The sequence below is a fragment of the Schistocerca gregaria genome, chromosome 1 (genome assembly GCF_023897955.1).
Source record: "Schistocerca gregaria isolate iqSchGreg1 chromosome 1, iqSchGreg1.2, whole genome shotgun sequence".
Taxonomy (NCBI): Eukaryota; Metazoa; Arthropoda; class Insecta; order Orthoptera; family Acrididae; genus Schistocerca; species Schistocerca gregaria.
This window is the reverse complement of record NC_064920.1, coordinates 411652534-411668380: the sequence shown is the minus strand read 5'-3', so window position 1 is coordinate 411668380 and position 15847 is coordinate 411652534. Positions and strand designations below refer to the sequence as shown.

The window sequence follows — 15847 nt, the reverse complement described above, 5'->3', positions numbered from 1 at the left end:
TATTACCCCTGTGAATGGCTCCGTGATTTTTACTCATGTGTCTACTGTTTTTTTTTTGTTCACCATTTTGTTTTGTTTTCTGTATGTTCCTTGTATCTGTTTGCACTGTCTGTGGCCGAAGAGAGGCGTAATATTGCCGCTGCTGGCCCACCTATTGTATAAGGTGTTCAAATAACAATAAAGAAAGAAAAAAAAGTTTCGTCAGTCCTCGTTCGACTCACCTGAAGATGGCTGGCAGTTGTACAGCCGAAATATCATGCAATGAAGTTTACGACGACCAGCTGTAAGGTCGAAATCCTTTTGAACAGTCGATTCGCCGGGAAAATTTAAATTTTACTAATATCGGTATAGTACCTTTGAAAAGGCACGGCCGATTTCCTGGCCAGAGCTTTAATGACCTTGATGTCGACAGGTCTTTAAACCATAATCTTGCTTACTTATCCATTCATAATATCTTGTTGGTGCAGGGGAACGGGGAGATTCCATCTTATTAAATTTCCGAAAGGCGTTCGACAGTGCACCAAATCTTTGACCACTACTGATGATCGTACAGAGAATCTACGCAAATATGCGATTGGCTATATGATGTTTAAGTAATCAAACCCAGAATGTTATACTGAAAGCCGAATGTTAAAAAAAGAGAAAGAAAATACGAAAGCAGCATCGGACGTGCGTCAAGGAAGCGTAATAGGATCGCTAACGTTCTCAATATGCATAAGTGATTTATCGGACATCTGATAAGGTCAGCAGTAGTCAGAATGTTCGTCGATAATGCTGTTGCCTGCAGGAAGTATCGTCGTTCCTTACATTTTTTCTTCTCCTTCCTTCGTTTCTTTCTATTGCTTCTTTTCTTACTTTCTTTTCTTACCTTCCTTCACCCTTTCTTTTCTTTCCTTTCTTCCTTCAAGTGCATATACCCACACGTACACTCCTCTGCGGCGAACGCAAATGTCGCATTACCTTCCCAACGTCATTGTGTGAACCCAATATCTTTGTTTCCTTGTTTACATTCTACAATGCACACATGTAAAGACACTGCGTTCTTCCTTCTGCCGCCATCCTCATCGCTCAGTGAAGGCTGTATATTGGCATACGCCTACACTTTCTTATAGCACTCACAGTGTGCGATGAGAGAACGTCGTTATTGTAAAAAAAATCATAAAACAGAAAGTACTGGAATTTTGAGTTTAATTCTCTTTTCTTTACGTAGAGAAACATTTAAAGTTTTATTCCATTAGATTTTGAAAATGATATCTTGAACGTAACCTCCATTCTGCTCAATGCATTCGGAGAGTCGAAATCGGAAATTTCGGTCCACTTGGTCCAGCATTTCTCTGTCTCTGTTGGCAATACCGGTAACAATTGTTCTACAACACAGGTCCGTGGACGATTGGTATACACGAAGGATTTAAGATAACCACATAAGAAAAATTCGAAGGAGGCTAAATCTGGGCAATGTGCTGACCATTGGAGTTCAGCCCCCAAGGAGATAAAGACGATCGGTGAATTGTTGGGGCAATGTTGTCATTGACGTTTGTGACATGTGAGCCGTGGCGCCGTTGTGTGGGAACCATCCATCCCACACGTCAATTTTTTCAACTTCGGGAAGAAAAAACTGTCAGTCACCTAGAGGCAACACACTACAGTGACTGTGACTGCACTATCGTCTCTTTCAAAAATCATGCCAGTTTTGGATAATGCACACCAAACAGTCGCACATTCTGGATGTTCTGGATGCAGGTGCTGCTGACGAATTTCTCAGGGGATCGTGCTGCTCGTATATCACACGTTTTGTTTATTCACGCATCCAAACAAATGAAAATGTGCCTCGTCCCTGAAGGACACAAGGGCGTCATGAGGCAGGTTTTCGATCAAGGCTTCAACAGCATTTTTTAGTGAAACAAAAGTGCATGGGTTAAGATTGTGGATCACGGTCAGTTTGTAAATTTTAAGCCCTTACGATGAATCAGAAATTGCAAGAGCAGCTGCATGTATGCGAGCAGATCACTGGAGCGAATTCCAAATCGCCAGCCTTACTTTCACGACGTTATCTGGTGTCCTGCTGGCTCTTGAAGGTCGTTGTTTCTTTTTATATACAAACGTGTCCACTCACATAACAACAGATCTTCGTTCAGGAGCAATGCATGAGCAATATTAAACTTGTTTGCGATGACCGAACAGCACTGGAAAATAAAGTCACCACGGCAACTCGCGATTTTCTCTCGTCCACTGCACGATCTGCAGTAAATTAGCCATAAAAAAATTAGGTCCCGCCTTTTCGAAATAGAGATGGCGATTACGCTAAGACAACCGGTTTTCGTTTACATTGGTCCTTTTCGCCTCCGGTTTAAGCTAACTGTTAAAATCGGTCGAAACCAACCAGTTACTGAAATAACCGATTTTCGGTTATTTATTGTTGTTATTGCCAGCAATAAACGTAGACTTCAAAAATGATTCGACCATTCTAATGACGGTGTAGGAGTAGTAGATGAAGATCGATATGGCGCTCAGTCTGAGGCTGAAATTGATCTTATTGTATCCAGCAACAATTGGAATGGCGAAAGAGACGGTTGCGACGAGAGCGAGAGCGAAAGGTCACAAGCTAATGACTTCCCTACATTATCACTTTTGGAAGGGATTTTCACCCTGTTTTTTTCTTTGGAGTTATCAGTCTTTTGATTGGTTTTAAGCGGTCCGCCATTAATTCACCTCCTGTGCCAATCTCTTTATCTCAGAGTAGCACATGCAACGAATGTCCTCATTCGTTTGTTGGATGTATTCCAGTCTCCGTCTCCCTCTAAAGTTTTTACCCTCTACAGGTCCCTCTAGAAAAAACTGGTTCAAATGGATCTAAGCTCTATGTGACTTAACATCTGAGGTCATCAGTCCCCTAGACTTAGAACTACTTAAACCTAACTAACCTAAGGACATCATACACATCCATGCCCGAGGCAGGATTCGAACCTGCCACCGGAGCGGTCGCGCCGTTCCACACTGAATCGCCTAGAACCGCGTGGCCACAACGACCGGCCTCCCTCTAGAGCCATCGAAGTTATTCCATGATGTCTTAACAAATGTCCTGCCATCCTGTCCCTTCTTGTCACTGTTTCTCACGTATTTCTTTCATCACCGATTCTGCGGAGACTCTTCTCGTTTCTTAACTTATCGTCCATCTAATTTTCACCATTCTTCAGTAGTGTGTCACATCTCAAATGCTTCGATTCTCTACTTTCCCGGTTTTCCCACAGTCCATGTTTCAGTAACGTGCTCCAAACATAAATTCTCAGAAATTTATTCTACAAACTAAGGTCTATGTTTGATACTAGTAGACTTCTCTTGGCCAGGAATGGATTTTTTTGTGACTAAGGAGATTGTTTTTTATATTCTTCTTGCTCCGTCCGTCATGGGTTATTTTGCGGGCTTGGTAGCAGAATTCCTTAATTCATCTACTTCGTCAGCACCAATCCTGATTCAGCACCAATCCTGATGTTAAGTTTATCGTTATTCTCTTTTTTGCTACTTCCTCGTTACTTTCGTTTTTCTTCGATTTTCTGTCAGTCCACGTTCTTTGTTCATTAGAATGTTCATGGCAGTCAGCAGATCCTGTAATTCTTCTTCATTTTCACTCAGGACAGCAATAGCATCAACGAACCTTGTTATTGACATCCTTTCTCCTTGAATTTTAATTCCACCCTTAAACCTTCCTTTTATTTCCGTCAATGCTTTTTCAATGTATAGATTGAACGACAGGGGCGAAAGACTACATCCCTGTCTCACACCCTTTTTAATCCGAGCACATATTCATTGGTCTTCCTCTCTTATTCTTCCCTCTTGGCTCTTGTACACATTGTATATTACCCGTCTTGCCCTATAGCTTACCCCTATTTTTCTCAGAATTTCGAGCATCTTCCATCATTTGAAATTGTCTAACGCTATTTCCAGGTCGACAAATGCAATGCACGTGTCTTGATTTTTCTTTAGTCATGCTTTCACCATCAATCTCAACGTCTGAACTGCCTCTCTGGTGCTTTTACCTTTACTAGAGCCAAACTGATCGTCATGTGATAAATCCCCAATTTTCTTTTCATTCTTCTGTATATTATTCTTCCCAGCAAGTTGTATACATGGGTTATTGAGCTGATTGTGCAATAATTCTCTCACTTGTTGGTTCCTGCAGCTTTCGGAATTGTGTGGATGATGTTTTTCCGAAAGTCTTGTGGTATATCGCCAGACTCGTATATTCTCCACAGCAACGTAAATAATCGTTTTGTCTATCCTCCCCCAGTGATTTTAGTAATTCTGATGGACTGTTACCTATTTTACGCGTTATTTGATCTTAAGTCTTACAAAGCTCTTTTAAATTCTGATTCTAATACTGGATCCCTGTCTCTTCTATATCGACTCCTGCTTCTTCTTCTGTCATGTCATCACATAGGTTTTCCCCCTCATAGGCCTTCAGTGCACAGTTTCCATCTGTTAACTCTCTCTCCCCTGCATTTAATAACGGATTTCCCATGGCATTCTTAATATTACCATCCTTGGTTTTAATGTCACTGAAGGCCGTTTTGTTTTTCCTGTATGCTGAGTCATTCCTTCCGATGATCATTTCTTTTTCGATTTCTTCACATTTTCAATGTAGTCATTTAGTCTTATATTTCCTGCACTTTGTATTTATTTTGTTCCTAAGCGACTTGTATTTCTGTATTCCTGAATTTTCCGGAACATTTTTGTAATTCCTACTTTCGTCGATCAACTGAAATATTTAGTCTGTTACCCATGGTTTCGTCACTGTTAATTTCTATGTACATATGTTTTTCTTTCCAACTTCTGTGATTGCCCTTTTTAGAGCGGTTCAACCGAACCGCGTGCTCAGCAACTCCTTATAGCATTATCTGTAGCCGCAGAGAACTTCAAGCGTCTCTTTTCATTTCTTAGTTCTTACTTATGCCTCTTCTTTGCTTATTGATTCTTCCTGGCTAGTCTCTTAAACTTAAGCCTATTCTTCATCATTATTTAATTTTGATCTGAATCTATATCTGCTCCAGAGTATGCCTCACTATGTAGAATCTGATGTGGGAATCTCGGACTGACCATGACGTAATCTAATAGAAATATCTCCATATCTCCTGGCCTTTTCCAAGAATACGTCCTTATGTTGTGATTCTTGAACAGAGTATTCGCTATTTCTAGCTGAAATTTATGGCAGAACTCAGTTAGTCTTTCTCTTGTCTTACTCCTATTTCGAGCCCATATTGTCTCGTAAACCTTTATTCTGTTCCTTTTCCTGCACTCGCATTCCAGTCCCCCGTGACTATTAGATTTTTATTTACCTTTATGTACAGAATTACCTGTTCAATATCCTTATATACTTTCTCTATCTGTTCGTCTTCCGTATGCGACGTCGTCACATATACCTGAACTATCCTTGTCGATGTTGGTTTGCTGTTCTTTCTGATGAAAACAACGCTATCTTTGATCTGTTCTCATTTAACTCTCTCTACGCTGCCGACCTATGCAAGAGGAATCCTACTCCCGTTATACTCCCGGTATATCAATCATTTTTACCTTGTCTTTCAAAGAAAGCGGTGGATTTTCTCCTTATATTATGTCACAAGTCTCTTCTGCCACCTCACGTTTTTAAGTTTTTTTAAACAAATGGAAGATTGTACTTGTTTGCTAACGCACCTTGTAAAGTACTACGAAACTAGTGATGGTATCATTCTGCAGTACAACTGATGTGCGAGGACGACAGCGAGAAACTACCACACTGCACGTACAAAACACGTACCGTCTGTCCTGTAGCGATTCTCTTGCCATGTCTTTGCTGCTAGTTTCTTAAGTGTAGGCGTTGCTAATAAAATTATGCGGGTCGCTTTTCCCAGTTTCTATAATACTTCAATATTTCATAGCAGCTGAAATTTTACGAATAAACATTAATCGTTTTTTAAAAAGTTTTATTTAGAAATCAGAAATTTTAGCACTGCTGCCGTGGTTGTTGGTAAAAAACGAAAAAACATCTGCTATAAACGAGACCAAAGAAATACCAAAAATTACGGGTTGTTCAGAAGCAAACTGCCGGTGTCGGTTTTTCCCATCCCTAGAATTAGGGACGGGAAAAACCGACGAGTTAAAACCGATACCAGTATTTTAGTTCCAAACATCCAGTATTTTTCGGTATTTGGGACCGGTTATAACAGGTTTTATTTTTATTTTTACTAATAACCGAGTGGAAAGTTCGAAATATCAGTTAGTCATAGCAACTGTGATAAAAATTTTCGTTTTTAAATAAACCTTTCTTGAAAAAGAATTAATTTCTATATGTAAAATTTGTGTTGTTTTGAAATATTGTGTTATTACAGAAAATGTGAAAAGCAATCAGTGCTGTTTTAATAACTATGGCAGGGAGAACCGTGCAACAAACACATGGCATAAGAAATGGTACTCCGCTTCTGAGACAATGTCCCTGTTGCTGTGTGCCGTGGGTTAAACTCACGTGTACGTCGATTGTGCAAGACTAACCCCCAGCTGGCCTTTACGGTAGTTTCTGGCTGTCGCCGCCGGACATCCATTGTATTGCAGAATGGCACTAACTCTAAGGTGGAAATATTTTTACGAAGTGACGTAACGCTGAACTACAATGCTTCAGTTCCTTTGAAAGAATAAAAATTTGTCTGCGATTTCAATGAAATAATAAAACAGGAAGGACATTGTGGTAACAGTACTAAATTAGAAACTTAACAATTCATTCATGATACACGATAAAAATAGGAAGTAGATGATCTGCTCCCAGTGTCTACATAATATGTCTTTCTGCTTGAAGCCTTTGACAACGGACAAATTAACACGAAAAATAGACTTCTTTACCCTCAGTTTTCAACCTTTAGTACTGATTATTCGTAATGCCAAAATATTGATATTATCAGCGATTACGACGTGATTTTTGAGCAGAATGTCAAAAAATCAGAATCAGTACTACGAGAATACTGGTGCTTTTTTCTAGCATACAACCGCTTACCACTTTTCTAGAATAGCAGTGAACAGTGGACAGACGAAGTTATCTTTAATTTGTCTATTTAATTTAACATGAACCATGGACCTTGCCGTTGGTGGGGAGGCTTGTGTGCCTCAGCGATACAAATGGCCGTACCGTAGGTGCAACCACAACGGAGGGGTATCTGTTGAGAGGCCAGACAAACGTGTGGTTCCTGAAGAGGGGTAGCAGCCTTTTCAGTAGTTGCAGGGGCAACAGTCTGGATGATTGACTGATCTGGCCTTGTAACATTAACCAAAACGGCCTTGCTGTGCTGGCACTGCAAACGGCTGAAAGCAAGGGGAAACTACAGCCGTAATTTTTCCCGAGGACATGCAGCTTTACTGTATGATTAAATGATGATGGCATCCTCTTGGGTAAAATATTCCGGAGGTAAAATAGTCCCCCATTCGGATCTCCGGGCGGGGACTACTCAGGAGGATGTCGCTATCAGGAGAAAGAAAACTGGCGTTCTACGGATCGGAGCGTGGAATGTCAGATCCCTTAATCGGGCAGGTAGGTTAGAAAATTTAAAAAGGGAAATGGATAGGTTAAAGTTAGATATAGTGGGAATTAGTGAAGTTCGGTGGCAGGAGGAACAAGACTTCTGGTCAGGTGACTACAGGGTTATAAACACAAAATCAAATAGGGGTAATGCAGGAGTAGGTTTAATAATGAATAGGAAAATAGGAATGCGGGTAAGCTACTACAAACAGCATAGTGAACGCATTATTGTGGCCAAGATAGATTCGAAGCCCACACCTACTACAGTAGTACAAGTTTATATACCAACTAGCTCTGCAGATGATGAAGAAATTGAAGAAATGTACGATGAAATAAAAGAAATTATTCAGATAGTGAAGGGAGACGAAAATTTAATAGTAATGGGTGACTGGAATTCGAGTGTAGGAAAAGGGAGAGAAGGAAACATAGTAGGTGAATATGGATTGGGGCTAAGAAATGAAAGAGGAAGCCGCCTAGTAGAATTTTGCACAGAGCACAACTTAATCATAGCTAACACTTGGTTTAAGAATCATGAAAGAAGGTTGTATACGTGGAAGAACCCTGGAGATACTAAAAGGTATCAGATAGATTATATAATGGTAAGACAGAGATTTAGGAACCAGGTTTTAAGTTGTAAGACATTTCCAGGGGCAGATGTGGACTCGGACCACAATCTATTGGTTATGACCTGTAGATTAAAACTGAAGAAACTGCAAAAATGTGGGAAATTAAGGAGATGGGACCTTGATAAACTGAAAGAACCAGAGGTTGTACAGAGTTTCAGGGAGAGCATAAGGGAACAATTGACAGGAATGGGGGAAAGAAATACAGTAGAAGAAGAATGGGTAGCTCTGAGGGATGTAGTAGTGAAGGCAGCATAGGATAAAGTAGGTACAAAGACGAGGGCTGCTAGAAATCCTTGGGTAACAGAAGAAATATTGAATTTAATTTATGAAAGGAGAAAATATAAAAATGCAGTAAATGAAGCAGGCAAAAAGGAATACAAACGTCTCAAAAATGAGATCGACAGGAAGTGCAAAATGGCTAAACAGGGATGGCTAGAGGACAAATGTAAGGATGTAGAAGCTTATCTCACTAGGGGTAAGATAGATACTGCCTACAGGAAAATTAAAGAGACCTTTGGAGAGAAGAGAACCACGTGTATGAATATCAAGAGCTCAGATGGCAGCCCAGTTGTAAGCAAAGAAGGGAAGGCAGAAAGGTGGAAGGAGTATATAGAAGGTTTATACAAGGGCGATGTACTTGAGGACAATATTATGGAAATGGAATAGGATGTAGATGAAGACGAAATGGGAGATACGATACTGCGTGAAGAGTTTGACAGAGCACTGAAAGACCTGAGTCGAAACAAGGCCCCCGGAGTAGACAACATTCCATTAGAACTACTGACGGCCTTGGGACAACCAGTCCTGAGAAAACTCTACCAGCTGGTGAGCAAGATGTACGAGACAGGCGAAATACCCTCAGACTTCAAGAAGAATATAATAATTCCAATCCCAAAGAAAGCAGGTGCTGACAGATGTGAAAATTACCGAACTATCAGTTTAATAAGCCACGGCTGCAAAATACTAACGCGAATTCTTTACAGACGAATGGAAAAACTGGTAGATGCAGACCTCGGGGAGGATCAGTTTGGATTCCGTCGAAATGTTGGAACACGTGAGGCAATACTGACCTTACGACTTATCTTAGAAGAAAGATTAAGAAAAGGCAAACCTACGTTTCTAGCATTTGTAGACTTAGAGAAAGCTTTTGACAATGTTGACTGGAATACTCTTTTTCAAATTCTAAAGGTGGCAGGGGTAAAATACAGGGAGCGAAAGGCTATTTATAATTTGTACAGAAACCAGATGGCAGTCATAAGAGTCGAGGGGCATGAAAGGGAAGCAGTGGTTGGGAAAGGAGTGAGACAAGGTTGTAGCCTCTCCCCGATGTTATTCAATCTGTATATTGAGCAAGCAGTAAAGGAAACAAAAGAAAAATTTGGAGTAGGTATTAAAATTCATGGAGACGAAGTAAAAACTTTGAGGTTCGCCGATGACATTGTAATTCTGTCAGAGACGGCAAAGGACTTGGAAGAGCAGTTGAACGGAATGGACAGTGTCTTGAAAGGAGGATATAAGATGAACATTAACAAAAGCAAAACGAGGATAATGGAATGTAGTCAAATTAAATCGGGTGATGCTGAGGGATTTAGATTAGGAAATGAGACACTTAAAGTAGTAAAGGAGTTTTGCTATTTAGGAAGTAAAATAACTGATGATGGTCGAAGTAGAGAGGATATAAAATGTAGACTGGCAATGGCAAGGAAAGCGTTTCTGAAGAAGAGAAATTTGTTAACATCGAATATAGATTTATGTATCAGGAAGTCGTTTCTGAAAGTATTTGTTTGGAGTGTAGCCATGTATGGAAGTGAAACATGGACGATAACTAGTTTGGACAAGAAGAGAATAGAAGCTTTCGAAATGTGGTGCTACAGAAGAATGCTGAAGATTAGATGGGTAGATCACGTAACTAATGAGGAGGTATTGAATAGGATTGGAGAGAAGAGAAGTTTGTGGCACAACTTGACTAGAAGAAGGGATCGGTTGGTAGGACATGTTTTGAGGCATCAAGGGATCACAAATTTAGTATTGGAGCGCAGCGTGGAGGGTAAAAATCGTAGAGGGAGACCGAGAGATGAGTACACTAAGCAGATTCAGAAGGATGTAGGTTGCAGTAGGTACTGGGAGATGAAGCAGCTTGCACAGGATAGAGTAGCATGGAGAGCTGCATCAAACCAGTCTCAGGACTGAAGACAACAACAACAATTTAACATTTTCGTTCCATGTGCCTTGGAACGGTCTCGAAATTTTTCAATCTTTCTTCGATTTCTACTTTTATAACCGGAAATAATAGGAACAAAAAACGGAAAATTAGTTATTTCAGAAACTGGTTATTTTGAGCGGTTTTAACAGTGTCGTTAAACTGGCCGGGGCCGGCCGTGGTAGCCGTGCGGTTCTAGGCGCTCCAGTCTGGAGCCGCGCTGCTGCTACGGTCGCAGGTTCGAATCCTGCCTCGGGCATGGGTGTGTGTGATGTCCTTAGGTTAGTTAGGTTTAAGTAGTTCTAAGTTCTAGGGGACTGATGACCAAAGCAGTTGAGTCCCATAGTGCTCAGAGCCATTTGAACCATTTGAAACTGGCCGGGAAAAAAGCCATATAACCGAAAACCAGTTGTTTCAGCTGTAACCGCCATGCTTATTTCGAATGTGCTCAACCCCCCCCCCCCCCCTCCCACACCCAACAATGAGTAGTAGTAGTATGGTATTCCGCCTTACGGCAGTTCTTGTTATGAGTTAAGCCTCTTCCACTTTTGTATGTCTATAGCCAGTCTTTTCATTTCTGAGTATTTGTCTCTTTTTATATTGTCCAGCCTTTGATATCTTCTTTTTCCTCTCCTCCTTTTTCCCTCCTCCGTTCCTTCTGTTCCTTCCTTCAATAAACAGTCCCTCCTCAAACAATGTCCAATCCAGTTCCGCTTTCTCTTTCTGATAACTTTCTTCTCCAACTCTTCTTAATACTTCTTCATTTCTTACTCGGTCTTCCCATTTCACTTATTCCAATATTCTCCATATCCACATCTCTAGTACCTCCAATCTTCTTTCATCGTCCTTCCTCAATGTCCGGGTCTCCGCACCATACAGTGCAACGCTCCAGGTGTAACATTTGGTAAGTCTTTTCCTCAGATCTTTGTTCAGTGGTCCACAAAGTAATTTCTGTTTCCTCTTGAATCCTTCTTTTGCCATTGATATTCTTTAACTAATTGATGTTGAGCAACGCATTACACTTCCCAAGTAACTGAAGTTATTCACTTGCTCTATTTCTTCTCCCCCTATTATCACACGGCATTTTCTCCCCTTTCCTCCAATTACCATACTTTTCGTTTCCTTCTTGTTAATCTTCATTCCATATTCTTCTAATTTTGTCATTAGATCATCTAACATTTGTTCCATCTCTCTTGGACTCTCTACCATCACAACCATGTCGTCTGCAAATCTTATACACTTCAGTCTCTGACGCCCTACACAAGCTCCTCTACTTCCCTCAAAACTTTCACTAATAATTTCCTCCAGATATACACTACTGGCCATTAAAATTGCTACACCACGAAGATGACGTGCTACAGACGTGAAATTTAACAGACAGGAAGAAGAAGCTGTGATATGCAAATGATTAGCTTTTCAGAGAATTCACACAAGGTTGGCGCCGGTGGCGACACCTACAACGTGCTAAAATGAGGAGAGTTTCCAACTGATTTCTCGTACAGAAACAGCAGTTGACCGGCTTTGCCTGGTGAAACGTTGTTGAGATGCATCGTGTAAGGAGGAGAAATGCGTACCATCACATTTTAGACTTTGATAAAGGTCGGGTTGTAGCCTATCGCGATTGTGGTTTATCGTATCGTGACATTGCTGCTCGCGTTGGTCAAGATCCAATGATTGTTAGCAGAATAGGAAATCGGTGGGTTCAGGAGGGTAATACGGAACGCCGTGCTGGATCCCAACGGCCTCGTACCACTAGCAGTGGAGATGACAGGCATCTTATCCGCATGGCTGTAACGGATCGTGCAGCCACGTCTCGATCCTTGAGTCAACACACGGGGACAACAACCACCTGCACGAACAATTCAACGACGTTTCCAGCAGGATGGACTATCAGCTCGAAGAGTATGACGCTGCATCACAAACAGGAGCGCCTGCGATGGTGTACTAAACGACGAACCTGGGTGCACGAATGGCAAAACGTCATTTTCTCGAATGAATCTAGGTTCTGTTTACAGCATCATGATGGTCGTATCCGTGTTTGGCGACATCGCGGTGAACGCACATTGGAAGCGTGTATTCGTCATCGCCATACTGGCGTATCACCAGGCGTGATGGTATGGGGTGCCATTGTTTACACATCTCGATCACCTCTTGTTCCCATTGACGACTCTTTGAACAGTGGACTCTACATTTCAGATGTGTTACGACCCGTGGCTCTACCCTTCACTCGGTCCCTGTAAAACCCTACATTTCAGCAAGATAATGTACGACCGCATGTTGTAGGTCCCGTACGGTCCTATCTGGATACAGAAAATGTTCGACTGCTGCCCTGGCCAGCCCATTCTCCATATCTCTCACTAATTGAAAACGTCTGGTCAATGGTGGCCGAGCAACAGGTTCGTCACAATACTCCAAGCACTACTCTTGATGAACTGTGGTATCGTGTCGAAACTGAATGGGAAGCTGTATCTGTACACGCCATTCACGCTCTGTTTTGACTCAATGCCCAGGTGTATCAAGGCCGTTATTACGTCCAGAGGTGGTTGTTCTGGTTGCTGATTTCTCAGGATCTATACACCCAAATTGCTTGAAACTGTAATCACATATCAGTTGTAGTATAATATATTTGTCCAATGAATACCCGTTTATCACCTACATTTCTTCTTGGCCAGTAGTGTATATTGAACAGTGATGGTGATAACTCTTCCCAGTTCTATTTCTTCACTCATCACACCTCCTATTCTTACTCTTGCTCTCTGGTTCGAGTATAAATTTCTAATTAGCCGTCTACCCCTCCAGTCAACTTCATGTTTCAAATAACGAAGTCACCGCCACGCACCCTGTACCTCCCCCTTCCCGGAGTTTCCAAACTCGTTTCATTTAGCCCGACTCAGTGCTGTATTTGGAAAGACCCTCGTAAATGCTGTGGCAGACGTGGAACGGCTCGCTGTCGGCGCTGCTGTGCACGTCGGACATGGAGCAGCCGCCACCGCCGGAGGAGGGCGGCCGCGTCGCCATGTTCGTGGTGACCAGCATCTGCATGGTGGTGTCGTGCGCCTTCCTCGCGGCCACCTTCTTCGCGTACGCCAGCTGCCGGCTGCGCGCGTCGCTGCACGGCAAGGCGCTCATGAGCCACGTGGCTGCGCTCTTCTTCGGCTACGCCACCATCGCGCTCCTCAACATGGCACCCGGCCTCTGGGGCACCATCTGCTTCGTCGTGCGTGAGTACCGCCTATTTCCTATTGATTTTCTTGCACAGCCGTTGACATAACCAAAGCAACATGATAGTTCAGAGCTGGAAGGAGACGACGAATTGTGCAGTAAGAGAACGGTTTTGCACGTTTCTAGCTCAGAGTGCCCCGATGACCGAATTCAAAACATTGGACAGAAATTAGAAGTTCAAATGAATCGACATTTTGTTGAAACTTTCGTTAATACTATATGTATATAGTAGACTTGGGTTAAAGTACTTGGATTATGCTGCATGTACATACACCATTGCACCTTCTCCTTAAAAATTGAACTAAAAGAAATCGAAATACCTCGCATTACTATTGGAATAAATATTCTGTTGTTTTGTTTTTGTCATATGAAAACACAATACACTACTTTAGTATTACGAACTCTTTAACTAAGGCAGGCAATGTTTATTACTTCCATCGGTTATCGTACTTATTTCTTATTCTCAGTTACATATTGCTGAAGTATGTTTGCATTTAGGAGTTTGATATTTTCAAATATAAACTCATAAAAATCAACACATGAAGCATTCTGTAAGTGATTCTTAATAAGTCTAATTATTTTTTATTTATTTATTTATTTACGCGTCAAGTTCCGTAGGACCAAATTGAGGAGCAAATCTCCAAGGTCATGGAACGTGTCACTACATGAACTTACAACATAAAAGTAGTAACAGATAAAAATAAATGTTCATGAACCTGAAAAAAGTCAGTCCATAAGTTCAGTAAACGCTATCAGCAATACAATAAGAATCAGCTTAATTTTCAAGGAAATCCTCGGAAGAATAGAAGGAGTGACCCATGAGGAAACTCTTCAGTTTCGATTTGAAAGCGTATGTATTACTGCTAAGATTTTTGAATTCGAGTGGTAGCTTATTGAAAATGGATGCAGCAGTAAACTGCACAGCTTTTTGCATAAGAGTTAAGGAAGTCCGATCCAAATGTAGGTTTGATTTCTGCCGAATATTACGTGAAAGCTGCTTATTCTTGGAAATAAACTAATATTGGTAACAAGAAACGACAATAAGGAATATACATATTGAGAGGCCAATGTCAAAATACCCAGACTCGTGAACAGAGGTCGACAAGAGGTTCGTGAACTCACACCACTTATTGCACGAACCGCCCGTTTCTGAGCCAAAAATATCCTTCTAGAATGGGAAGAGTTACCCCAAAACATAATACCGTACGACATAAGTGAGTCAAAATAAGCAAAGTAGACTAAATTACGTGTCGAAGTATCACTCACTTTTGATACCGTTCGAATAGTGAAAATGACAGTATTAAGTCTTTGAACAAGATCCTGAACGTGGGCTTACCACGACAGCTTACTATCCATCTTAACACCTAGAAATTTGAACTGTTCAGTTTCACTAATCATATGCCCGTTCTGTGAGATTGAAACGTCAGGTTTTGTGTGTTAGAAACTGTAAAAACTAAGTCTTATTGTGGTTTAACGTTAGTTTATTTTGTACAAGCCGTGAACTGACGTCATGTACTGCACTACTTGAAACCGAGTCAATGTTGCACACAACATCCTTTACTATCAAGCTAGTGTCATCAGCAAACAGAAATATTTTAGAGTTACCCATAATACTAGAAGGCATATCATTTATATAAATAAGGAACAGGAGCGGCCCCAACACTGATCCCTGGCGCACCCCCCACTTGACAGTACCCCACTCAGATCCCACATGACAGCCGTTATCAACATTGTAAATAATGACCTTTTGCTGCCTGTTGCTAAAGTAAGAGGTGAACCAATTGTGAGCTAGTCCCCTTATTCCGTATTTTCTTAACAGTTTTCACACTATACCTGTTCCTTCCGTCAGTCCACAAAGCATTTGTGATAGAGAACACACTTTCTGTAGTAGTGTTAGTACCAGTTAGTGCTAGCACAAACCCAGTGACGAGCTGCAAATTTTTGCAGCAGGTATCATGAGTTGCAAGGAAGTTAAAAATCGTAGACAATTTTTCACCAGCACACTTAACAGTTTTTAATTCATGGTTGTTCTGTTGACATACATTTTAACGTGGTTCATGTCCTCAGTGTCGTCCACTGGGCTGGAGGAATGGGCACCTTTCATTGATGGAATTCCAGCAAGATGCTTTTCTTCATCATTTGTAACATCACTGTTCTCATGTTTTGCAACTACAGACGTCTTATTTCGTGCTGAAGATTTGCTTGAGAAAGCTAGCTTGTGATCCTTCACATTAATGTGTTGCTCAGCATCAGTTAGACATGCCA

At 41.3% G+C, this 15847-nt stretch overlaps 1 protein-coding gene across 1 annotated transcript in view; it reads left to right on the top strand.

Moving 5' to 3' along the window:
• LOC126349825 (G-protein coupled receptor Mth2-like) overlaps positions 1-15847 on the top strand; it is a 583470-nt gene that overhangs the window by 112622 nt on the left and 455001 nt on the right. The window contains exon 4 of the mRNA XM_050002465.1: positions 13293-13581. Within this exon, the coding sequence (XP_049858422.1) occupies positions 13293-13581 (289 nt within the window). The remainder of the gene's footprint in view (positions 1-13292; positions 13582-15847) is intronic.